The sequence below is a fragment of the Geotrypetes seraphini genome, chromosome 16 (genome assembly GCF_902459505.1).
Source record: "Geotrypetes seraphini chromosome 16, aGeoSer1.1, whole genome shotgun sequence".
NCBI classification, from domain to species: domain Eukaryota; kingdom Metazoa; phylum Chordata; class Amphibia; order Gymnophiona; family Dermophiidae; genus Geotrypetes; species Geotrypetes seraphini.
Window position 1 is genome coordinate 17157578 of NC_047099.1, and position 25456 is coordinate 17183033.

General features: G+C 46.3%; 2 protein-coding genes across 9 annotated transcripts in view; one reads left to right on the forward strand and one right to left on the reverse strand.

Annotated features, from left to right (window-relative positions):
* The first annotated feature begins 9055 nt into the window (after positions 1–9055).
* PELP1 (proline, glutamate and leucine rich protein 1) overlaps positions 9056–25456 on the forward strand; it is an 81516-nt gene continuing 65115 nt past the window's right edge. Inside the window, exons 1-2 of the mRNA XM_033923503.1 lie at positions 9056–9325; positions 11668–11747. The gene's annotated coding sequence lies outside the window, so the exon portion shown is untranslated. The remainder of the gene's footprint in view (positions 9326–11667; positions 11748–25456) is intronic.
* The window catches only part of C16H17orf49 (chromosome 16 C17orf49 homolog), a 47519-nt gene continuing 35118 nt past the window's right edge, over positions 13056–25456 (reverse strand). For 7 of the 8 annotated variants that reach the window (XM_033923511.1, XM_033923508.1, XM_033923512.1 and 4 more), the window contains 2 exons: positions 17959–18066; positions 13056–13718 (listed from right to left, as the gene is read on the reverse strand). In XM_033923511.1, coding sequence (XP_033779402.1) covers positions 13654–13718; positions 17959–18066 — 173 coding nt within the window. In that variant the 3' untranslated portion in view covers positions 13056–13653. The remainder of the gene's footprint in view (positions 13719–17958; positions 18067–25456) is intronic. The other variant, XM_033923506.1, reaches the window with a different exon arrangement.

Sequence of the window (25456 nt, forward strand, 5' to 3'; positions counted from 1 at the left end):
AACACCCCTGACATGCCCCTCTCATGATATTCCCACAAGAGATCGAAAAATCAAATAAAAAAAATATGCACACAAAAAAATGTAATAAATAGTGCTCAGTTAAATTTAACACCCGCTTCGCTGGCAGTGGTGTCATAGAAACATCATAGCACACCCTACCAACCACCATCAAAATGTTAATAAGAGGAAGAGGATTATGTATGATACTGGACTCAAGTCATATGATTATGGAATTATTGGAACTTTTTAAGTAGTACATTTATTCATGTTTATGGCACTTGCACCTTGAGGATTTATTATTAATAATAATAATGATCTTTATGCTTGTATACTGCCTAACCATGAGTTCCATGCAGTTCACAACCAAGAAGGACTGTACAATCAGTGAAACACATGTAAACAGGGATACAACAATAATCATGTTACAAACAGATGCTGGCAGGATTTTACTACCGCCTGTTATGATTAATCAACAAGATAAGTGCCTTTTCATATTATCTTATTAACATTTTGATGGTGGCAGATAGGGTGTGCTATGATGTTTCTATGACACCACTGTCAACATAGCGGGTGTTAAACTTTTTTTTTTTTTCAAACACTTTATTCATGAAATACAATAATTGATAATTGTTTATTATTAATATATGGGTGGGTGGGAAGGGATTCTTTTATATTTATATATTTTAAGGAATATAAGTAAGATTGTCAAGTGATTTGTTAAAATTTTTCTGATTGACTATTATACACTTGTAATATTTGAAAATGAATAAAGATTTACAAAAAAAAAAAAAACCCAACAAACTCTTTATTCATTTTATAATATTCAACAAGTGTACAAAGATTTACAAAAAAAACCCAAAAACTAATACATCACTTGAATATCAACAACCAATTACAAAAATAAGATTTAAACCCCAACCCTCCCACCTTCTTGATATGAAATAGAACAAATAACAATATATATCTCAACTGAGCATTATTTATCACATTTTTATATGATTTTTAAGGTATTCTTGTGGGCATATTTTGTTTGAGGTGAAGATCTGGAGTTTATCATTGTCTCATATATATTAACTTAAATGCCCCTCTAATGGCCATGTCTCCTTTTGAGTTGGACATACATGATTTAAGAGCCTATTGCAGTATATTGCAAACTATGAGTATGTCACGGTGAGATTCCGGGTGTGCCGCGAGAGGCACATCCTGTATGCAGTCAGCTGGTGCCTCTCCTCTTCTCTGCAACCCTCAGTGGCATAGTAATATCAGGGTTAGCAAGCTGTCTGGAAGGCCTCCACACGTGTGGATGTTGATGTGATGACATCACACATGCACATGATGTCATTGTGTCAATGTCTGGAGGCCCTGCAGACGCAGCCAAGTTTAGTGTGCCAGGGCTTGAAAAAGTTTACGAGACACTGTCCTAATGTTATATAATAACATGCAACCAGATACTTGCGCAAATTCTAAACTGGAGTCAATTAACAATAATTAGTTGTCAGCGATTCATTAGCCAATTAAGATGTGCACACATCTTGGAAGCATGCCAGAATCTGGGTGCAGGTTTAGAATCTGAGGTCTAGTGCACATTGTTTAAACTGAGTGCGTGCCATTATTAGTTAAATGACTTTATTCAAAAACAACAGAACCATCTGTAGGTGACAATTCTGGAGGCCACACCTTCAAAAATATATAAAAAGGAAGGAGTTAGTCCAGAGGAAGGCTACTAAAATGGTGCATGGTCTTGTCATAAGGCGTATGGGGACAGACTTAAAGATCTCAGTCTGTATACTTTGGAGGAAAGGCGGGAGAGGGGAGATATAATAGAGACGTTTAAATACCTGTGTGATGTAAATGCGTATGAGTTGAGTCTCTTTCATATGAAAGAATGCTCTGGACTGAGAGGGCATAGGATAAAGTTAAGAGACGATAGGTTCAGGAGTAATCTAAGGAAATACTTTTTTACAGAAAGGGTGGTAGATGTGCGGAACAGTCTCCTGGAAGAGGTGGTGGAGACAGACTGTATCTGATTTCAAGAAAGCCTGTGATAGTCACGTGGGATCTCTTAGAGGAAGAGATAATGGTTACTGCGGATGGACAGACTTGATGAACCATTTGGCCTTTAACTGCTATCATGTTTCTAAAATAATTAAATCCATAACGAAGTGCACCCTGGTAAACCTATGAACTCGTATCCTCCCTCTTCACCTATGGCTGATAAAGCAGTTACCATAACAGGTGTTATCCAGGGACAGCAGGCAGATATTCTCTACATGTGGGTGACATCATCCACGGAGCCCCGTAGCAGACAGCCTCGCAAGCAAACTTGCTTGAAGATCTTAAATATTTGCGAGTGCTGCACCGCGCATGCACGAGTGCCTTCCCGCCCGAGTCAGGGCAAGCGACTCCTTAGCGTGGCCTCAGTTCAGATAGCTAGCAAAGAAGCCAACCAGGAGGGGTGGGTGGGTTGCGAGAATACCTGCCTGCTGTCCCTGGATAACACCTGTTACGGTAAGTAACTGTGCTTTATCCCAGGACAAGCAGGCAGCATATTCTCTACATGTGGGTGACCTCCAAGCTAACCAGAATGGGACGGTGGGAAAGTTGGCAATTTAGGAGGACAGATTTTGCAAAACGGACTGGCCAAAATGGCCATCACGTCTGGAAAAAGTATCCACATAGTAGTGAGAGGTGAATGTATGAACCGAGGACCAAGTGGCAGTCTTGCAGATTTCCTCAATAGGAATTGATCTGAGGAAAGATACAGACGCTGCTATTGCTCTGACCTTATGCCCCGTGACTCGACCCTGCAGAGCTGGAGACCAGCCTGAGCATAGCAGAAAGAGATACAAGCAGCCAACCAGTTGGAGATAGTTGGCTTAGAAACAGGACGCCCCAACCTATTTGGTTCAAAAGATATGAAAAGTTGAGGAGCAGTCCAATGAGCTTGAGTGCGTTGCAAGTAGAAAGCCAACGCACGCATACAGAATATGAAGCGCCACTTCTCCAGGCTGAGAGTGAGGCTTTGGAAAAAACACAGGAAGAACGATAAATTGGTTGAAGTAAAAATCTGAAACCACTTTAGGCAAGAATTTAGGATGGGTACGGAGGACCACCTTATTATGATGGAAAACGGTGAAAGGTGGATCCGCAACCAAAGCTTGCAGCTCACTGACCCTGCGAGCAGGCATGAGGGCAATAAGGAACACTACTTTCCAAGTGAGAAACTTCAAATGAGCCCTATCAATCGGCTCAAATGGAAGTTTCATCAACTGAGCAAGGACAACATTGAGATCCCAAACTACTAGAGGAGGTTTGAGTGAAGGATGGACATTGAAAAGACCCTTCATAAACTGGGAAACCACAGGATGAACAGAGTAAGGTTTGCTGTCAATCGGCTGATGAAAAGCAGCAATGGCACTGAGGTGGACTCGAATAGATGTTGATTTGAGACCAGCCCTAGACAGGTGCAGCAGATAATCCAGCACTGAAGACAAGGAGGCAGTTAGCTCCTTGCAATGTGTAGCACACCAAGAAGAAAATCTAGTCCACTTTTGAGTGTAACACTGCCTAGTGGACTGTTTCCAAGAAGCCTCGAGAACATCCTGTACAGATTGTGAAAACTGGAACGAGGCAATCATGTCGAGAGGAACCAAGCTGTCAAGTGTAGAGACTGCAGGTTGGAATGAAGCAGCAAACCTTGACTTTGAGTAAGCAGAGAAGGAAAAACAGGTAGAAGCAGAGGCTTCCTGGCACTGAGTTGAAGTAGAAGGGAGAACCACAATTGTCTGGGCCACCAAGGAGCTATCAGAATCAGGGTGGCTTGGGCTGACTTGAGCATGACGAGAATCTTCAGAATCAGAGGGAATAGAGGGAACGCATATATAGAAACAGTTTCGTCCAATCCAGAAGGAAAGCATCCGCCTCGAGTTGGTGAGGAGAGTAAATCCTGGAGCAGAAATGAGGCTACTTTTATTTATTTATTTTTTAATCTTTATTAATTTTCAAACTTTGATAGTGTAATACAAATAGTAATACAGAAATACTGCACAAAACACACGAGGCAACTTGTGGTTGAAGGGGGGGACAAACAGATCTATCTGCGGAGTCCCCCACTAAGCAAACACCTGACACAGTCGAGGAATTGAGTGTCCATTCGTGAGGTTGCAGAAGGCGGCTCAATTTGTCAGCCAGACAGATCTGCTGGCCCTGAATGTAGACCACTCTGAGAAAGATGTTGTGACGTATTGCCCAATCCCAAATCTTTAGAGCTTCCTGGCAAAGAGACAGGGATCCCGTACCTCCCTGTTTGTTGACATAATACATGGCCACTTGGTTGTCCGTCTGAACCAGGACCACGTGGTCGCGAAGCAGATGATGAAAGGTTTTTAGAGCATTGAAAATAGTTCAGAGCTAAAATAGATTGATGTGACAGCGACAATCCGTGCTGGACCAATGGCCTTGGGTACGGAGACAGTCGAGGTGAGCCCCCATGTGTACGCGGAACAGTCTGTCATGACCTTCTGCAGAGGGGGCATGTGAAACAGAAAACCTCTGGAAAGATTGGTAGAGAGCATCCACCAGTGGAGAGACTGTCTCAACAAAAGAGTCACTGCAATATGCTGAGAGGATTCTGTCCCTGCGATGCCAGGGTTCACTGAGGAACTCGGAGGTGAAGTCTGGCAAAAGGAGTCACATGAACTGTGGAGGCCATGTATCACAGCAGGACCATCATGTGCCTGGCTGAAAATGTCGACAGAAGAGACACCCTCTGGCAAAGGCGAATGAAGGCATCCTGATGAGGTCAAGGCAGGAACGAGTGGAGTCAAAGCATATCTCTCCGATGAACTGGAGAGATTGAGAAGGACAAAACTGGGACTTGGGGAAGTTTACCTCGAAGCCCAGACTTTGAAGGAACGTAATAGTCTGTTGGGTCGCTGCAATAACCTCCTGCCGAGACGAAGCTTTGATGAGCCAGTCAAGGTATGGAAATACCTGAAGACCCTGTGTCCGCAGGGCTGCCGCCACTACAAGAGGCACTTAAAGACCCTTGGGGTTGAGGCGAGTCCAAAAGGGAGAACTCGGTACTGTAGGTGGAGATTTCCCACCCAAAATCTGCGAGAGGCCGGATGAATCATGATGTGAGTGTAAGCCTCTTTGAGATCCAGCGAGCATAACCAATCCCCCTTGACCATCAAAGGGTACAATGTGGGAAGAGAGAGCATGCAAAACTTTTCTTTCACAAAAAATTTGTTTAGTGCTCTTAGATCCAGAATAGGACGCAAGTCCCCAGTCTTCTTGGGGACTAGAAAATAACGGGAATAAAACCCCGTGTCCCGTTGGCACAAAGGAATTTCCTCGATAGCCCGGAGGTGAAGCAGAGCCTGAGCCTCCTGAAGAAAGAGGGGAAGTTGCGAACTGCTTGAAGGAAAAACTCTTGGAGGAAGGTCCGAAGGTACTTGCAGGAATTGAAGGGAGTACCCCTCCTGAATGATGGTGAGAACCCAGAAGTCTGATGTAATCAGCTCCCACTGGAAAAGTGAAGGAGATGACTTCTGATGGGCAGGAGAGAGGGCTGCTGGATGTAAGGGGGCGCTATGCTCTGACTAGGATTGTCAAAAGAACAGTACTGGTTTAGCCATAGCAGGGGTCTGAGGTTTTTGGGGACCCCTCTGCTGCTGCTGACGTCTGAGTGGCGGGCAGGAAAACACCGACGTAGACTTCTGGGAATTGCGCCGAGGAGGTAGCTTGTACGGCTTAGCAGGAGGAGCCTTCACCTTAGGCCGCACTAGGAAGGCGAAGGACCTCTCATGCTCCGAGAGGCGTTTGGTAGCCACCTCGATGGAGTCATCGAACAGCTCGTTGCCCAAGCAAGGAAGATTTGCAAGATGATCTTGCAAGTTGGGGTCCATGTCCACTATGCGCAGCCAGGCCAAGCGACGCATAGCCACTGCAAAGGCCGTAACCCTAGAGGATAATTCAAAGGCATCATACGTGGCCTGGATGAATCTGAGAAAGAATCTCCTGGAGCTGGCGGAACTGCGACAGGCAGTGAGCAGCCAAATCAGAATGGAAAGACAGCATGGTCTTAATGCAGTGTTTGAAGTAGGACATAAAGTTGAAATTATAGTTGAGGACCCTATTTGCCATCATCGAGTTCTGGTACAGACGACGGCCAAACTTATTCATGGTACGTCCCTCCCTGCCCGGGGGGACAACAGCATAGGCCTTGGATGGGTGAGATTTCTTTAAAGAAGATTCTACAACCAAGGACTGATGGGACAGCTGCACCTTCTCAAACCCCTTGCAAGGGACCATCCAATACAGAGACTCCATTTTGGACGGGATAGCAGGAATGGCATAAGGAGTTTCTAGATTCCGGAAGAAAGTCTGTTTCAAGATCGGATTCAGCGGAAGACACAGAGATTGCCTGGGCAAATGAGGAAGCTCTATCTCTGCCAAATATTCTGGGATATATCTGGATTCAGACTGGAGATCCAGCTGAAGAGCCTTACCCATGTCAAAGACGAACCTTGTAAAGGAGGAAACCTTCAAAGAGGAAGGCCCCTCTGCAGGCGACGAGGAGCTGGACCTCGGAGCAGCTGAGAAGAAAGGGGAAGCCTCCCTAGAATATTGAGCAGGCATATCTATGTCCAGTAACAGGGACACCGAGGAAGCTCTGCTATGTGACAGTGGAGGAGTCAGAGTGCCTACGCTTGAGCTGCCTCGAAGGAGAAGACCACGGAGTCTGAGGAATGGAAAACTGCGGGGCAAGCCTCGGAGAGCCGGGGGAGGAAGTAACCCTCCGGAACAGCCTCGAGGAGGGGGTCCTCGACCTCGATTTGCCTCGACTCTGATACCTAGGCGGCATGGTAGACTGCTGAGGTTAAGACCTATGCCCAGGCTGCACGGAGGCCTCGAGAGCTGAGGCACTGGAGACCGTCCCCTCCAAGGAGGGGAGTCCTTCGGCAGCTTAGAAGGCAGGTGCCTCGAGTGCAAGACGAGTGCAAGAAGGCACTTAGAAAACACACAGAGCTGAAAGACAGAGCTTCTTGTCTCCACGGAAAATTAAGAACAGGAGACGCGCACCCTTACTCGTGTGGGAAGGCACTCACACATGTGCGGTGCAGCACTCGCAAACTTTGAAGAGCTTCAAGCTAGTTTGCTTGCGAGGCTGTCCGCTACGGGGCTCCGTGGATGACGTCACCCACATGTAGAGAATATGCTGCCTGCTTGTCCTGGGATAAGGCCATTTTTTGAGTCACTTTTAGACATAATGAGCAAATCTAGAGAGCGCTGAGGCTGGTGAGGCCTGGGTGATGTGACCTAAAAAGTTTGAATGAAAGAGCTGGGGTTGGAAAGACTAGCCTGAGAGGTGACTTCAGATATACAAAGGGGCTTATAGCGAGGGCAGGGGTCTTGGATCTCAACTCTAGAAGGCACCAAATAGGAGGGGAGAATTTAAATTGGACATTAGCAAGAACTTTAAGTGGTAGCCAGTAAGGCATATTACCTAGGGAAGTAGTACAGTTTCTGTTATTAAATTTGGTTTCTTCTACTCCTTTCCATTCTTCATGATTCATCTAGATTACCCCTCTAACCCTGCCTCTTGAATTCCCTTTCTGGATGCTCTCCTGAGATTCTTTCCTGCCCTTTCTATGATTTCAGAGGTTCCCTCTAGCAGTCCGTTTTCATGATTTTATGAATGGTAACAGAGAATGAAGGAAAGGCCTTGATATAGGGCAGGGTTTAACCACCAGTCATGGTAGAGCCACTCAGGCAGGAACTAGGTATAGACCAGTGGTCTCAAACTCGCGGCCCGCCAGGTACTATTTTGAGGCCCTCGGTATGTTTATCATAATCACAAAAGTAATATAAAACAGTTTCTTGATCATATGTCTCTATCTATAAATTACAATATTATTATTATTAAGATTTAGCCAAAAAGAAAGATTTATAAACTATAAAGAGTTTTACCTCATGCAAAGTTGTAATTTCTTTAGTAAGATATTAACTCTTTTTCCTGAGGCCCTCCAAGTACCTCCAAATACAAAATGTGGCCCTGCACAGGGTTCGAGTTTGAGACCACTGGTATGGACCTATTTTCCATCTTCTCTCACTGTTTACCAGTGGCAGTACAGATGCCCCTCAGCTGCACTTCTCCCACCTCTCCCCCCACATCAACAAAATAATTGGCATGAAGACAAAGAAATTTCTCTTGCAAATAGTAGGAAAGAATTGTATAGTTATTCAACACACATGATTTTCTTTTAAAGCAAAAATTGCCAGACAGCCTTGTCTTGCCTTTGTGACATCTGTAGATTCTGAATATTATTTTAGGAATGGCCAGGCTTGGGGAGAGGAGGAGGAAGTTAGAGGGAAGATGGTGGTGGTGGTGGTGGTAGTGGGGAGGGGGGGGATGTCAGGGCGGCTGTTATGTGCTGGCTGCCTCCCTTCCCTCTGTAAACCTATCTTCAGAATGGCAACAGTAGATTCAGCACTTGTATGGGGGCAGTGCAGCCTGAGCTAAATACAGAATTACAAGGCCGTAGGGTGGGGGCTGGGGAGAATGGGAACAGAAAGAAAAAATTTCACCACAGTAAGAGAACCCATACAAAATAAAAACTCAAATCGGACAAAGGAGAAAGGTACTATGTTTAGCAGAACAAGAGAGAGCGAGCTGAAAAAGAGACCAATTGAGTAATGTTGAATGAGTGCCAAGAAGGCAGGGAAGAGGGAAGGAACGTGTGCAGTGCAAGCACAGTACAGTACAGTTTTGGCAGACATACAAAGTCAGCCAGAGACGTTAGCGTTGGTGAAGCCCTCACCCGCCCTAATTCACAATTTTTTTTCTCCTTAATGCCTGCACTTATGCCCCTGAAACTCTCCCCGTTGTTACAGTTCCCCTGGGGGGCTCCCCTGATTTTTTTGTGTATTTTTCCTGCCTGGGGAAACATTGCTATTTAAATGTAGAAAGTTGTGCGGGGGGAATGTGGTCAGACTTTCAGCTCCCTCGCTCTCTCCCTCTCCCTCTCTCTCTCTCCTTTTCTTGTACACTAGCACGGAGCGTTAGGAGCTCGGGGGGATTCCTTGCCAGGGTTCTTTGTGTGTATATATATATATGTTTGGGGGGGCGGCGGAAAAAGGGGTGCAGAAGAAAGATTCAGGGACCTAAAACGGGCCCTTGGGGGCCAGGGGGTTCTTCTGAGGTGGATTTCAGCTGGACAAATGATCTTGGAGAGAGGAAACAGGAGAGATGGAATCCCCTATCTAGCATGCTGGGCACAGTCAGGCTGCAACCCTAGGGCCCACCCTCGCTAGAATTAAGGTAAAAAAAAAAAAAAAGGCTATGAAATAAGGATGATTTTTGCCTAGTAAACAGTTCCTGGCAAGTGCCATGTAGGATTTGGGGGCAAGTGGAGGTAAGTTTGGTGGAAGCAGTGGGTGCTGTACTCATGTTTCTACTTATAGTGCGATTTTCATATTCCCTAGGCATTCAAAGCTTTTAAAAAACCTGCTGACGTTTTATGGGGCTGAGGAGGTAGGTGTTTTGGTTGGGCTTTTTCCTCTTTTTATGAATTCCAGAAAAAAAAAAGAATTAGTGTAAGCTGACTGCTGTGTAAATGCAGTGGTGGGGTGGGAAGGGTTTGATTTCATGTTGGAGAATATTATTCAGATGTTAAAATGTCTTAATTTGATTGCACATTTAACATTTTTTGCCTCTTTTTCTGGGGTATTTTTGGTTCATGATTATACTTGTGCAATTTATATTGAAATAACCCGTATCCACCCAAATAATGACCTTACAACAGGTAACAATTTCCTACTTTGAGGGGTGTAATGCATGATTTTAAATAGGGGCAGGGGGACGGGTGAGGTTAACTCAAGTTTCCAACCAATTTTTCCAAGGAGAATTCAGAAAAGTCCATGAATGTATGTCAGGGTGGAGTAAAGAGAGGCGGGTTAGAGGGGTTCTTCTTACTTCATGACACAAAACTTTTATTAGTATGCACTCCAGATCCATACTCTTACAGCCTCCAGGGTTGAGACCCAGGAACAGCGAATTGATCCTCTCAGCAAGAGGATCTTTCTGGGCAACAACCAAATTTCCTCCTGTAGCCCAGCAAGGGTTGGGGGGGAGGAGCATTGTGTGAATGAAAGTGATGGGATAGTATATTTGGGAAGAGGTCCTTAGTACAGAGATGAAAAGAGGACCCCTCCCTTTTTTATTTTGCCTGAGAGAACTTTATCATTACATTTATGAACAAATAAATAAATAATTCTAATTACAATTCTTTTTAACTTTCTCAAAAATGCAAAAAACAGTAGAAAAAACTGATCTGAAAAGGATATACATTTTTTTTCTCATTTTTAATTACATTCTTGTTTCATCTGTGACATCCCATCGTACCCAAGGAGGGGTAGGTTCAGTGACTGATTTTTGCTATGTACACCTGGTGTCATTTATATTTCCCATCGATTGGAGAAGGGGAGAAGAAACCCCCGAAAAAGGGTTAATCAGCCCTTCCCTTTCTTCATTTTAGATAGTGATAAATTGGAGCAAATGGCTGGCAGCCTTAAGGCCTGGGTCTTGTTGACCAGTACTTGGCAGGAGATGGTTTATGCTTAGGTGCTGAGGGTGGAGCTACATTGTGTATTTTTCACTAGTCTTTGTGTCTTCCTTTTTTGGGGAATTGTAGCTTCTGTAGTGTTTACAGAATTACTCAAAAGGTTCCTATTTGGGGGGGGGGAGGGCAATTACTTTTTTTTTTTTTTTTTGGGGGGGGGAGATTTAGGTATTCGTTATATTGTCTGTAAACCACTCTGAAGCCATTAACAAAATCACAAAGCAAAAAAAAAAAGAAGGGGGGAATCAAGAGTCCAAATAATTTGGTAACAGTTGGCTCTAAGAGATATCACATAACCATGTTCAAAGAAGCATAACCTCTGGGTCTACAATATCTCCAAAAGCATTGACAGAAAAATGTACTTAAACCCTGTTTAATTTGCAGTGACAAGATTCTGTTCACAAATAAGAGAATGCCAAAGTAGCATGTGTATAGCATTTCTGCTCTTCCTCCTGCTTTGTAGCTGTCTCAGTGGGTGAAAAATTTTAACTCAGGCTGGGCTAGATATTTTTTCAAGGGGGTGTGCTACATTGGCTACTGAACAAGTCTTGCTTTGCTCTGTCTAGAACCCTGCCCTCCATTTTATGATCTGGTTTGGGGGGTCTCCATCTTGTGCCCTGTGCTCTCTTTTATGCCTCAGCCCATGACTGCTGCATCCTGCTTTCACTTTTTCTTCTTGGTAGTCTGAATGCAGTATAGATGTCTAGAAAAAATTATCTTGGACAGAGAGGAGGTGGAACCAGAGGAGCACAGTTCTATAAATGTTCTTAAATTATTTTTCTTCTTGAGACATCATGCGTCATGTTAGGATTAGAGAGGGAACATTTCATCTTCCACTGCAGTGTCACAGGCAACCTCGAGGAAGATTAAGCTAGGTGCACTGCAACTTGTGCAGCTGAGACTGAGGAGCACAGCTAATCACAAAGCAAAAAAAAAAAAAAGAAGGGGGGAATCATGGGCCCAAAGAATTAGGGAAAGCAAGTCCAGGTATGGAGGTCATGATGCCTGTCTCTTGTCCTAAAACCTGATTTCTTGAATCTAGGGATTATCACCAGGACACCTGTGTCTCAAGGCTTCTCACCTAGAGGCAGTAGTTATCAGGCTCGTCACTTAAACATTCAGGTATGTGACCTGTGAATTGAACTTTGTCATGGTAATAATCGGGGCGGACAATTTTCAAGTTGTATTGAGAGAGGCATTTTCTAATATCCAGTGGGAACAAGTGTGTTGGTGCTCCTGCAAGTGTGGCTCTTGCTGAGACCTTCTGCACCTGCGCTGTCATCGGACCTGCACCCACTCCCGTATTCGCTCCAGCAGCACTTCATGGTTTGTTTGAACTCATAACAAATGCAAATCATGCCGTACTGTTACAGTGAGTACCGGGGGAGTTCCACACCAAGTGAAGCTGAACATGTATGTGGATCTTCCTACTTTCAAGGGAAGAGGGTCCCCAAATCTTGTCAGGGAGGGGGGTTGTAGATTAGGTCAGACTAAACTGAGCAACAGACCAAAATGAGTTGCCATAGTATTGGGCCCAGTTAAGCCCTGGCTTTAAGCTTTGTTTTCCTCCGTAGGACGTTTGTGGCTTTGCTGAATGGCTACTTTAAATGTAACTTGCCTGATCTCTCTCACGTACTTGTCACGCTAGGAAACTCCGTTATCATTTCAGGCCTTCTGGAACTTTTGTACATCCTTCTAGTCTTACTCAAATCACTCCCACACCTCTGCTAAAACTGTGCTGTCTACTGTAACAGCACATTTACAGCTTGCAAGGGAGACTGAAGCTTTTTAGGATGACAAGCTGTGAATACTCATGACACTGGGAGTCCCTACTTATCCTGTGGTAGCAGCACAGATATACTGGTAAAGACTCCTAGGTACAGCTGCCAGTACTTCCTGTGCTGCTTCTGGAGGGGTGAGTAATCTCACTCATCTATTTACACATCTTGCTTGGAGTGGCTTCCTTTAGATCAGTGGTCTCAAACTCGCAGCCCACCAGGTACTATTTTGAGGCCCTCGGTATGTTTATCATAATCACAAAAGTAAAATAAAACAGTTTCTTGATCATATGTCTTTAGCTATAAATTACAATGTTATTATAAGATTTAGAAACTATAAAGAATATTACCTCATGCATAATTGTCATTTCTTTAATAAGACATTAACTATTTTTTTTTCTGAAGCCCTCCAAGTACCTACAACTCCAAAATGTGGCCCTGCAAAGGGTTTGCGTTTGAGACCACTGCTTTAGACTAATGCACTATTTACTGTGTTCTAGGTCAATTTCCAAAATTAACTTTATTGTAAGAAAAATTATCTCTGTGGGTGTCCTATAGTATTGTATACTATGATGAACCTACCGGGGCTTTGTTGCTTCTTCAGATTGAGGTACCAGGGGTCTCAGCACTACAAGAAATGATCGTACCAAAGTTAAAAGTCAAAAACTGGCATTTATTCACAACAACAAAATCACAAACATGACAAAAGTCAGAGGGGGGAAACTGCAGTTAAGGAGAGCAGATAGCATGTCGTTACATTGTTCTAGGTTTGAAACATGTTAAGCACAGATTGTAATTTGAGTTTCAGGTCCCCACCACACAGCTTCAATGTTCAGGGTCAGTGAGAATCAGAGAAAAATAATTTGTTTTCTGTTCCCACCCCTGCTGTTATTCATTGACAGCTCTTCTGAATGGGAAAAGAGTTAACAGGGAAGCTAGGCGGTCTCTGTGGTTCCAGGAAACAATAAGGTTGAAGCCTGCTGTGGTCCAACCCTCCCATCCAGAAAGTATCTTGTAGACCTCATTCAACAGGTGGGACAGATTTAAGGAGGTGAAAGGGGTTATAACAAGGCTCAGCCGCTCATAAAGGACTCCAGTGATGAATCTTGTTTTGTAAGTGGCAGTGGGAGTCTCTCTGTGGCTTCAGCACAAGCCATCTCTCTGTCCTGTGGGTGTTTGTCACCCTCTGCTGGAATGGGCCCGAAGCCACAGGTGGTGCAGCTGGCCAGAAGCTACTTCACACCCTGCTTTCAGCGGGACAGCAGTGGTAGATCACTGGCGTTCATGATGAGGCTGGAGTCTAGGTTCAGGCTGTCTGAAACGAAAGCGCAATTGCCCATGAGTGCTGGAAAGTGGAGTGTGTGCTGTGCTCATATACCCTGCTCATTCCCCTTCAGATCTGGGGTACACACCAAGCCCTCATTGAAGGAGTGCAAGATTTTCCCCTGAGAAATAATATAATTACCAGCTTCCTTTCTACGAGAAAGGGATACAAACGATTGTCCTGTTAGTCTGCTGAAAAATACCCCTTCGGCTGCACATGAAGGACTAGCCTACTAGTGTTATCTAACCCTGTCCTGAAGGCATACCTCACCAGGCTGCTTAAACACAGCTAGAATACCTATGCATGAAAAATATTTACATATACTGGGCCCTCAGTGCATGCAAATTTTTCTCATGCATATTCATGATAGGCATCCTGAAAACCAGATTAGGTAGGCGTGTATCCAGGCTGGGATTGGGAACCACTGATGCATGGATAAGAGTAGCAAGCTGAGAAGCAGGGAAGCCATGTTTCAAAGTTCATGCCTCTCAGTGACACTCCTTTAGACTGGGGGTTCTCAACCAAGTCCTCAGGGCACACCCAGCCAGTCAGGTTTTCAAGATCTCCAGCCTGTATATGCGTGAGATAGATTTATACCAGGGGTCTAAAAGTCCCTCCTTGAGGGCCGCAATCCAGTCGGGTTTTCCCCAATGAATATGCATGAGATCTATGTGCATGCACTGCTTTCAATGCATATTCATTGGGGAAATCCTGAAAACCCGATTGGATTGCAGCCCTCAAGGAGGGACTTTAAGATCCCTGATTTATACACCAAGAAGATAGCACATGCAGATCTGTCTTCTGCATATACAGCGTGGAGCCTAAAAACCTGACTGGCTGGGTGTACCCTGAGGACTGGATTCAGCAGCTTTGTCACTTTACTAGGCCCTCTTCTGTCTTCCCCCCAGAGCAAAGCTGTCTGTCCCCAGCACACCTCTCCCCCAAAGCAGCCCCCTTTCCCTCTCCCTATCTCTCCATTGCCCCTTCTGTCTTCCCCCCCCCAGAGCAAAGCTGTTTGCCCCAAGCATACCCCTCCCCCCAAAGCAATCCCCTTTCCCTCTCCCTGTCTCTCCATGGCCACTTCTGTCTTCCCCCCCAGAGCAAAGCTGTCTGTCCCCAGCACACCTCCCCCCCAAAGCAGCCCCCTTTCCCTCTCCTTGTCTCTCCATGGCCCCTTCTGCCTTCCACCCAGAGCAAAACTGTTTGTCCCCAGCACACCTCCCCCCAAATCAGCCCCCTTTCCCTCTCCTTGTCTCTCCATGGCCCCTTCTGTCTTCCCCCAGAGCAAAACTGTCTGTCCCCAGCACACCTCCCCCCAAAGCAGCCCCCTTTCCCTCTCCCTATCTCTCCATGGCCCCTTCTGTCTCCCCCCAGCACAGCCTTCCCCCCAAAGCAGCCCCCTTTCCCTCTCCCCCTGGCCCCCGGTATTGATCCGCTTCTTACCTTCCCTCCATCCCGGTGTCTTCTGGCCTGCTCCTCTTCAAAGCAGCCTGCGATCGTGGTGGCCGGCTTTAGCGAACCTCGCAGGCAGCTCTCCAGCTCGGTAGCACGTTCCCTCTGACGCGATCCCGTGCATCAGAGGGAACGTGCTACCGAGGTTGGAGAGCGCCTGCGAGATTCGCTAAAGCCGGCCACCATCGCAGGCTGCTCTTAGAGGAGGATCAGCATCAGCGGCGGTGGCGAGTGAGGGCGGGAGGTGTGTTCCCTGCCAAGGACGCAGGCAGGGAGAGAGCTTGCCTGGCTTCCATGGTGAGTGAGGGCGGGAGGAAGGGAGTGGCCAGAATGTTCCCTGCCGCTGGATTGGAACACGGCCACGGATCACACACCACGGCGGCAGGGAACACGAAACCCTAAGTGCGCATGCGCGCTTAGGGTTTTATTATATAGGATAGTAAAGCGGTCTGGATTCATATTAGAGTGATTACATGATAGGGGACACCTCTGGATGACTGTGTTCAGTGTCACATTCTCCCTTTAGCTCTTGCCCCAATACAAGTGGGGACCCTGCAAAGATATCATTCTTTGGCCTATTGTCAGATCTGCCTCTCTAACGATGGCTACTTGGCTGGTGGAAGGAAAGTCCTTGTCAGTGAATGGCAACAGCTACAGAGTGGCAACCTCAACTGTCTTGACCTAAAATCTTCCTCTTGGAAATGGGCAATTTGGCAGCTCTGCTTCAGTTTCTACTGCCTCAGGTTTCTCTGCCCAAATCTGCATATAGTAGCAAAAGTAAGCACATGCACTCTCAGACTTTAGACTGGAAGCCATATGGAGTAGGGATAACCTACTGTATCTGAATGTAACTCACCTCCAGCTTGGATAGAATAGTGTGCAAGCTTATTGGTCCTCTTTAAAGGTAACAAACAAAAATGAAACAAAAAAAGGGAAAATAAGATGATAGTCCAGTAAAAAAAAAAAAAAAGGGTTAAATACATTTCTTGACTAGCTTTTGAAGGTCAGAACAATCTTTCTGAGCTGGAAAGAATGCTGTATAGCGCTCAAAAGCTAATCAAAACTATTAAGTTAGCCCAGTAAAAATATATCTCATTTTCTTTTGTTAAATTTCCATTTGTTACCTTGAGCATGGATTTCCAAAGGCTAGGATTAAATCTCCACCATAAAACAGAAAACGATAGTACATAAGGACCAAAAAGGCTCACCTCGTTTGCCTCCTGCTGTTTCAGAATTACAGAGCCCACACCATCTCAGTTAGGCTTGATGTGGAGGAGTGGCTTAATGCAGGGGGTCTCGACCCAGTCCTTGAGGCACACCTAGCCTGTATGGTTTACAGGCTATCCACAGTGATTTGCATACAAAGCAAATATATCGCAAACTTATTCATTGTGGATATCCTGAAAAGCTGACAGGCTAAATATTCCCCCCCCCCCAAGGACTAGCCTAATGGTCAGTGCACTAGGGTTCAATTCCCACTGGAGCTCATTGTGATTCTAGGCAAGTCACTTAACCCTCCATTTCCCCAGGTACAAAACAAATTGTGAGCTCATTAGTGACAATGTACCTACATAACTGTACCATTTATCAAATCTATGATCTTTGGGCCTTTTCTGGTCATGCCTCACAATGCAAGGCCCTTCCCTGTATTTACTATCTTGTTACTGCTATATCTACCCTGTTGCAGCTTTGTATTACAATCTTTTGTTCTAGACTTTCCTGCTCTCTGAAAAAAGGGTTTCTTCCATATTACTCATAATTTTTGATGGATTTGAAGTTGTCTATTTGATTGTTCCCCCCCACCCCTTGCCAAACTTCTACTTTTGTTCCATCCCAAGGCTTTTGGTAACCCTTCTCTGGAATGCATCTATATCCTCCAATGTGGGAAACAATACTCCAGATAAGCTCACCCCCCCCCCCCCTGCTATACAGACACTATTGCTCTCTTTTCCCTAATCACATATGACTCTTCCTATCACCTCAAAATTCCTGTGGCTCTGGAGAGATGCCCAACCTTGGTTCTCAAGGGCCACAGTCCAGTCAGGTTTTCAGGAATTCCCCAATGAATACGCATGAGATCTGTTTGCATGCACTGCCTCCACTGTATGCAAATAGATCTCATACATATTCATTGTGAAGATCCTGAAAACCTGATCTGGCAAGGGCCAAGGTTGGACACTCCTCTGGCTCCTGCTCTTTGTTGCACTGATTTTATAGCGATCCATTATTTTATTTATTTAATCAATTTTTTCTACTGTGCTCCCAGGGAAGCTCTGAACAGTTTACATGAATTTATTCGGGTACTCAAGTATTTTTCCCTGTCTGTCCTGGTGGGCTCACAATCTATCTAATGTACCCAGGCCGATGGGGGTGGGGGTGGGATTAAGTGACTTGCCCGGGGTCACAAGGAACAGCATAGGTTTGAATCCACAACCTCAGGGTGCTGAGGCTGTAGCTTTAATCACTGCTACCTTGTATTTCTACATACCAAATACCCAACTCTGTCCTTTCCTGCATGCAGTTTGGTTGCCAAGCATTCCACCGCTCCTAGAGCTTTCTTGCAGTTCTTGCTCTCACAGGCATGTCCACCATGGTGCAAATCCTCCCTATTAATATCATCATCAGTCACCCACCCTGATCCTACTCAGTTTAACCGTCATCTTACTCTTTTGTTGGGGAGGGCAGGGAGTTCACATGATTCTCCACTTCTCTTTGCCCTGATGTGAGCTGTGGTTCGACAGCAGAGCCCACCGCTTACAATGAGCTCAGCCAGACCTACCCTGGTCGAAGTTAAGTTTCTTAGTTGCAGGTGTCTCGCCAAGTCCTTCAATATCCACCAAATCACTGTTAGCATCCGAATCATTCAGCGCACTGAGAGTAACATCTCCTAATAGGAAGGAACCATTACCAATTAATCAAGTGATGAAATGGCACCCCATCCTCCCTTTACTTAGAGCGCCACCCTCAAATGTGATTAGGCTACACCATATTCCAGAGACCACTCCAAACCTTAATGCTTCACCTCCAGTATCACCAGCCATCATTCCAAAACCACATCTCCACCCTCATTGCAACTAAACCTCTCCAAATATAATAGGCCCTGTCCTGTGTGACCAGGCTCCATCTCATAACCTACACCTCCTCCCCTAGTATAACAAGGCTGTATCACAGGCCCTGTCCCAACAGACATGTTTATGTTCATTATAGAAAGCTTAACTGTAATGGGGATTCTCTGTAGGCATCAAAGACATGCAAACACATTTGTGTTTACATCATCGTGACAAATCCAATGTGCTGGAGCTCTCCTCCAGATCGAGAAGACTTTTTAGCCTCTCCGAGTATGTTTCAGCCTTTCCACACAAGTGTTGGTTACTCCTCCCCTAAAGTCCATTTTTCAGAGCATGTCTTCATGTTTAAGGTGTTGCTATTTTAGATATCTGTAGAGAGGATGGCGGGGAAAGGGGGCAAGGAGAAATTAGGTTCTTACCTGCTAATTTTTTTTCTTTTAGTCTCTCCAGACTGGAACAACTTACTGATGGGTAATAGCTCACCATGACCAGCAGGTAGAGACTGAGACACAAACTTTTGGCTGAAGTACAAGTGGGCTGTGCCTTCCCAAATACAATCAGTCTGCCAAACAGCCAAGCAGAACCAAGAAACTAATAACTGTGAATTATAACAGCAACAACGCTCTTAGAAAGAGAGAAAACAACTAAGATATAGAAACACTGTTAGATATTGAATAGGATAAGGACCTTCTGAAATGTCCCCACAGCTCGCCAGCTATGCCAGACAAACCAAAGGCTGCTGTTCTTTTTTTTTTTTTTTTGTAATCTCCCCAACATGCCAAATAAAACTCACGAGACCAGCAGAAAAAAAAAAAAAATTGCACACTTCCAAACACTGGGCGGGGGCTCTGCCGGTCTGGAGAGACTAAAAGAAAGAAAATTAGCAGGTAAGAACCTAATTTCTCCTTCTTTAATCATCTCTCCAGACCAGCACAGCTTACTGATGGGATGTTCCAAAGCAGTACCCATCATGGGTGGGACCCCAAAGGGCCACCACAAGCATTTGCTCCCCAAACACTGCATCCTGACATGCCTGAACATCGACACGGTAGTGCCATACAAAGGAATGGAGAGAAGACCAAACTGCACCTTTAATAATAATAATAATAATAAAAAATTTATTTTTATATACCACCAAAGCCATCCACCCCAAGGCACAAAAGAAGACTCAGCCCAAGAAGTTATCTGCTCCCGAGTGGAATGGATGGGCGATGGGGGGGGGGGATTACCTGCCCCCGAGTGGAATGGGCCTTGAGAAATTATGGAACACGCTTCTTCTGTAGAAGGTACACTGAAGTGATAGGCTCCTTGATCCAGCACACAAAGGAGGCCTTGGAAGCACCTTCTCCTCCTCAAGGACTCATGAGGGCAAAAAGACGATCTGACTTCCGGAACTCCTAGATCCGCTGAACATAAGAGTGAAGGACCTACAAACATTCAATTTGCTCAACTGTCTCTGCTCCAAAATGCCCCCCCCCCACGACTACCCAAGACCGGGATGACCACAGACTGGTTGACATGAAAAGGCAAAATCACCTTTGGCAGAAAGGTAGGAACTGGCCAAAGCATGACCCGCTCCCTAAAAAACTCCAGGAAGGGAGGCCCACAAGAGAAAGCCTGCAGCTCAGAAAGCGCCCCGCAGAAGTAATGGCCACCAGAAAGACTGCCTTAAGAGTAAAGCCCTTCAATGTGCAGGAGCCTAGAGGCTCAAAGGGAGGGCACACGAGCACGGGCAGCACCAGCTTGAGATCCCAAGATCCCAGACTGGAACCGAAGGCCGGAGCAATTTAGCCACCACAAAAAAATGAATCACATCCGGAGAATAGCTCAAACGTCCACCATGCAGCAAACCATGAAAAGTAGACAAAGCTGCAAGCTGAACCTGGAGGGAAGACCAGGAAAGGCCCTTTGTCCAGGCCATCCTGCAAGAACTCCAAGATGAAACAAAGAAGTGTGAACAGGAACTATGCTACATGCGGAGCACCACTCCTCAAAGATATGCCACACTTGCACATAAGTCTAAGAGGTGGAAAGTCTCCGGAAACCCAAGATTGTGGAGATCACCTTATCTGAATAACTTCTTATGTAGGTGTTCCCTTTCAAAAGGGACCCGGATCGAACATGGGAATAGGGACCCTGTGTCAGAAGGTCAGGCAAGAAGGGCAGCGGAACAGGATCTGCCACGAGAAGACAAATCAGTTCTGCGTACCACGGGCACCGGGGACAGTCCAGAGTCACCAGGATCACATGGCCGAGGTGCTGAGCAATGTAAAAAGGACTCTGCCCACCATCAGTCATGGGGGAAACACGTACAGGAGGCCCTCCATCGGCCAAGGCTGAGCCAGAGCATCCAGTCCCTTCACCTGAAGATCTCTGCACCGACTGAGAAACCATGGCACTTTGGCGTTGGCACTTGTGGCCATCAGGTCTATAACCAGCCAACTCCAAGCCTGTACAATCAACTCAAAGGCAGCGGGACCGAGACACCATTTGCTAGGATCCAGCCTGGACATTCTCTGCTCCCGCAATTTGAGAAGCTAAGAGGTCCAGTAGGTGATCCTCTGCCCAAGCCATGAGCAGAGCAGCCTCCTGCGCCACCAGACAACTCCTGGTTCTCAACTGACGATTGGTATAAGCCACCGCCATTGCATTTTCTGAAAAAAACAGAACCAACTTACCCGTCAGCAATATCTGGAATGCTAGCAATGCCAACCGGATGGCTCTGGTCTCCAGAACATTGATCGACCAAGACGCCTTCTCCGGAATCCAGCTGCCCTGAGCCGAGCAATTGAGACATTGAGTTCCCCACCGAGCTGGCATCCGTGACAAGACTGTTCACTGAGACTGAACCAGACTTACTCCCTGCACCAGATTGGAAGACTGTAGCCACCAATGGAGGTTGCGCCGAACCAAGTCCCAAAGAGGAACTGGCGAGTCCAGATTGTGCATCTGAGGTGACCACTGCTGAAAAAGAGCATACTGAAGTGGCCACATGTGAGCCCGAGCCCACCGAAACACATCCAGGGAGGCCGCCATCGACCCCCACAACCTGGAGAAAGTTCTGCAGCCGAGGACACCAGGACACCATTAGAAGGCGAATCTGTGACTACAGCTTGTCGACACGGGCCTCTGGAAGGAAGACCTTCCCCAGACCAGGGTCATAGAGAATCCTGAGGTACTCCAGGTGATGAGACAGAGTCAACCAGCTCTGGGACAGGTTGACCACCCATCTCAGTGACTGCAGGAATTCCACAACCCGAGCTGTAACCTGGGAGCTTTGCAGAAAGCACCTTGCTCAAATCAACCAATCGTTCAGATAAGTATGAACTAGAATGCCCTCCTTGCGTAAGGCCCCTGCCACTACCACAATAATTTTGGTGAACATCTGCGGAGCCGTGGCTGGTCTATAAGGAAGCGAACAAAACTAGGAGTGCTTTCCCAAGATTTAAAAAGGAAGGAATCACTGATGGGAGGCCGAATGGGAACATGCAGTTAGGCCTCCATCAGATCGAAAGAAGTCAGGAATTCCCCCCGGCTGAACCACCAGATTGACTGATCTCAGGGTTTCCATACGAAAAAATGGAACCCGACGCGCCCTGTTGACAACTTTCAGAGTTAGGATGGGCCAAAAAGACCCCTCTTTCTTGAGCACCACAAAGTAAATGTAATACCTTCTAGTGCGACAATTCCGAGGAGGCACTGGAACTACCGCTTTGAGGTCAATCAGCTGCTGCAGGGTCTGATGAAAGGCCCACTTCTTCCAAGCCGCCTGACAAATTAGAGCGAGGAAAGGATCTGGCAAGAGTTGGGAAAACTCCAGAGCATAGCTGACCTGAATCACCTCCAGGATCCACTGATCTGTTGTGATCTTGACCCAACCCTGGTAAAACTCCCGCAAATGGGCGCCCACCAGCACCAGGGGAAGGGCCCACAAGGAGTCAGTGGGCTGGGTGGATGGCAGAGGGGTCACCAGTGGAGTCCTGCTCCACCCCCTCAGCGGGCCCTCCGAAAGGACAGCATATGCTTAAAGAAACAGCCCCTGGAAGACCCAGAAGCTGGAAAAAAAAGCGCTGCCCCCTACCAGGGTAGTAACAGCAAAAATCACGTAAATGGCCCCTAGCAATGCGCCCCCCCCCCAAAGTAGGCAGGCAAACACGATCTTCAGGAAGACGGGGCACCTTAGAGTTAGTCAAGGTCTGAACCAACGTACAGATCCTCACCAAACAAGAATGACCCCCAAAAGGGAAATTTAGTAAGCTTAGCCTTATACACCGCGTCCGCCAACCAGCCCTGGAGCCACAGGGTACGGCAAGCGGCCACACCAAGAGCCATGGTCTTGGCCGATGCCAGCAGCAGATCATTTATGGCATCTGAGAGATAAGAAGCACCCATCTCAATCTTAGCTACCTCCTGATCCACCAAGGACCAGTCATTAGACTCCCGGTCAAGAATACGCTTGGACCACCGAAAACAAGCCCGAGCTACCAGACCACCAGGGCAGCCACATCAAAAACTCTGCTTAAGAAGAGACTCTATCCGACGATCCTCAGAATCACGCAAAGCCGAGCTGCCCTCTACCGGCACCGTATGCTGACATGCAACAGCCCTGACCACCACGTCCACAACAGGCAACTTCAAGGTATCCCTATCCCCCTCTGGGATAGGATACAGGCAAGCCATTGGCCTGCGCAAAATGAAATGGCGTTTCCAGCACCTTCCATTGCGCGAGCACAATATCCCAAATATCCTGATGCATAGGAAAACAGCAGGATGCTGAGCGAATCCCCCTAAGCAGGGGGTCCACCACGCGTGCTCCTTTGCGTCCTTTTTGAAACGCAGGACCGACGCAACCTGAAGAATAAGCTCCTGGAGCTCTACCCACTGAAAAATACACACTACCAATGCGTCCTGGAGGGACTTTACATCGCAGAAGAAGCGTTCAAGATGGAAAACCCGCTCAGGACAGTTGCAGACCCAGACACAGAGAGAGAGAGGCACATCGAGGAACAAGTCAGGGAGCTCGAGGAGTTCATCGAAGAGGCCTACAGGAGGGTGGAAGAACAAGAACATCACAGGAAGGACGAAGATATACCTAAAGATACACCCGCATGGAATGGAGGACACGAGCAGTCGGACTCCAAGGAAGAAGAAGCCCATAGAAGAACTCCACAGGAAGGGGAAGAAGCAGAAAAGCACACCAAGGACACAGACCTGCGACTGAAGTGAAAATTGAAAAAGGGAAAGTCTGCGATCCTAGTGGGAGACTCAATCCTAAGGAATGTAGACAGCCACATAGCAGGTGGGAGAGAGGACCGACTAGTGACCTGTCTTCCTGGAGCGAGAACAAAGGACATCGTGAACAAAATTGGAGAGATCCTGGAAGGAGCAGAGACGACAGAGACAGCAGTAATGATCCACATCGGGACAAATGATGTCAGCAGGAGAGACTACAGAAGAAGTGCACTGATTGAACAGTTCAAGATCCTGAGAAGGAAGATGAAGATGAGGACCCAGAAGATAGCATTCTCAGAGATCCTACCAGTACCAAGGGCAGACATGAAGAGGCAGACGGAACTACAATCAATAAATGCATGGATGAGGAGATGGTGTGAAGAAGAGGGGTTCCACTTTGTGAGGAACTGGACAACGTTTTGGGGTAAGAGCAAGCTCTTCAGGAGAGATGGACTGCACCTGAGCAAGGCGGGAACTAGACTTCTAGCAAACAACGTCAGGAGAGGAGTAGAACAGGCTTTAAACTAAGTAGAAGGGGAAAGCCAACAGTCGACCAAGTGTCGACGATTCGGAAGAAGGTATCCCACGAAGATACTAAGGGGGAGAAATGCTGGGAAGAAACAACGGGCAAAACACAGGAGTTGACTAAGCCAGAAGAGGAGGAAAAAAGGATTGCAGCACAGGAGAAGAAAATAAAATTTGAAGCACAGCATAAGGAAGTGAAGACAAATAAATACCAAGACCTAAATTGCATATATACTAATGCAAGGAGCCTAAGGAACAAAATGGGGGAATTAGAAGTCATGGCCGAAACTGAGAACATAGACATCATTGGGGTCTCCGAAACATGGTGGAATGAAGAAAACAAATGGGATACAGCACTGTCGGGGTACAAACTCTATCGCCAGGACAGGTCAGGTCAGAAAGGAGGAGGAATAGCCCTATACATAAAAGAAAGCATACACTCGACCAGAGTGGACACAGCAGCGATGACCAACAACTTGGAATCGCTATGGGTTAAAATATTGGGAAAGAAAGGGCCCAAGATAAAGATGGGCCTGTACTATCGTCCACCTGGGCAAGCTGAAGCTATCAATGAAGAAATAGAAGCCGAGATGAAGCGAGAATGCAAAAGTGGTAACACAATTATTATGGGAGACTTCAACTATCCCAGGATAGACTGGAGTCTTGGAAGCTCAAAATGTGCGAGGGAGACTGGATTCCTGGAAGCTATGCAGGATTGCTTCATGGATCAACTTGTTAGAGAACCGACGAGAGGGAATGCCACTCTGGATCTAATCCTAAATGGGCTAAGAGGACCTGCGAAGGAAGTGGAAGTAGTGAGACCGCTGGGAAACAGCGATCACAATATGATCAAATTCAAAGTTGAAGTAGGAATACCAAAGGGAAAGAAAACCATAGCGACAACTTTTAACTTCAAGAAAGGAAACTACAATGCGATGAGAGTAATGGTAAGGAAGAAACTTAGGAACACCTCAAAGAAATGGCAGACTGTAGAGCAAGCCTGGTCTTTATTCAAGGACACGGTGATCGAGGCGCAAAATCTACATATACCAAGATTCAGGAAAGGATGCAAAAAGAATCAAACAAAAGACCCGGCATGGATAACCAAAGAAGTGAAGAAAGCGACAGGAGATAAGAGGAATTCATTCAAGAAATGGAAAAAGGACAAAACTGAGGAGAACTGGAAAGAGCACAGGAAGCATCAAAAAGAATGTCACCGTCTGGTTAGAAAAGCCTGCTGGTTATGGCGAGCGGACGCACGGGGTAAGAGCTCCTCCACGCCAGCACTTGTTATAAAGATTACCGACGTTATTCCGCATATAAATTCGGTCCCACCGGCTAGCGATATCCTTCCCACATGCCACCGACTAAAGCTGACAAAGCCGACTCCGCTGCGATTCAACCAAGCGGAAAACGGCCTAAGACCGACATGCACTCTCCTGACAAGATGGC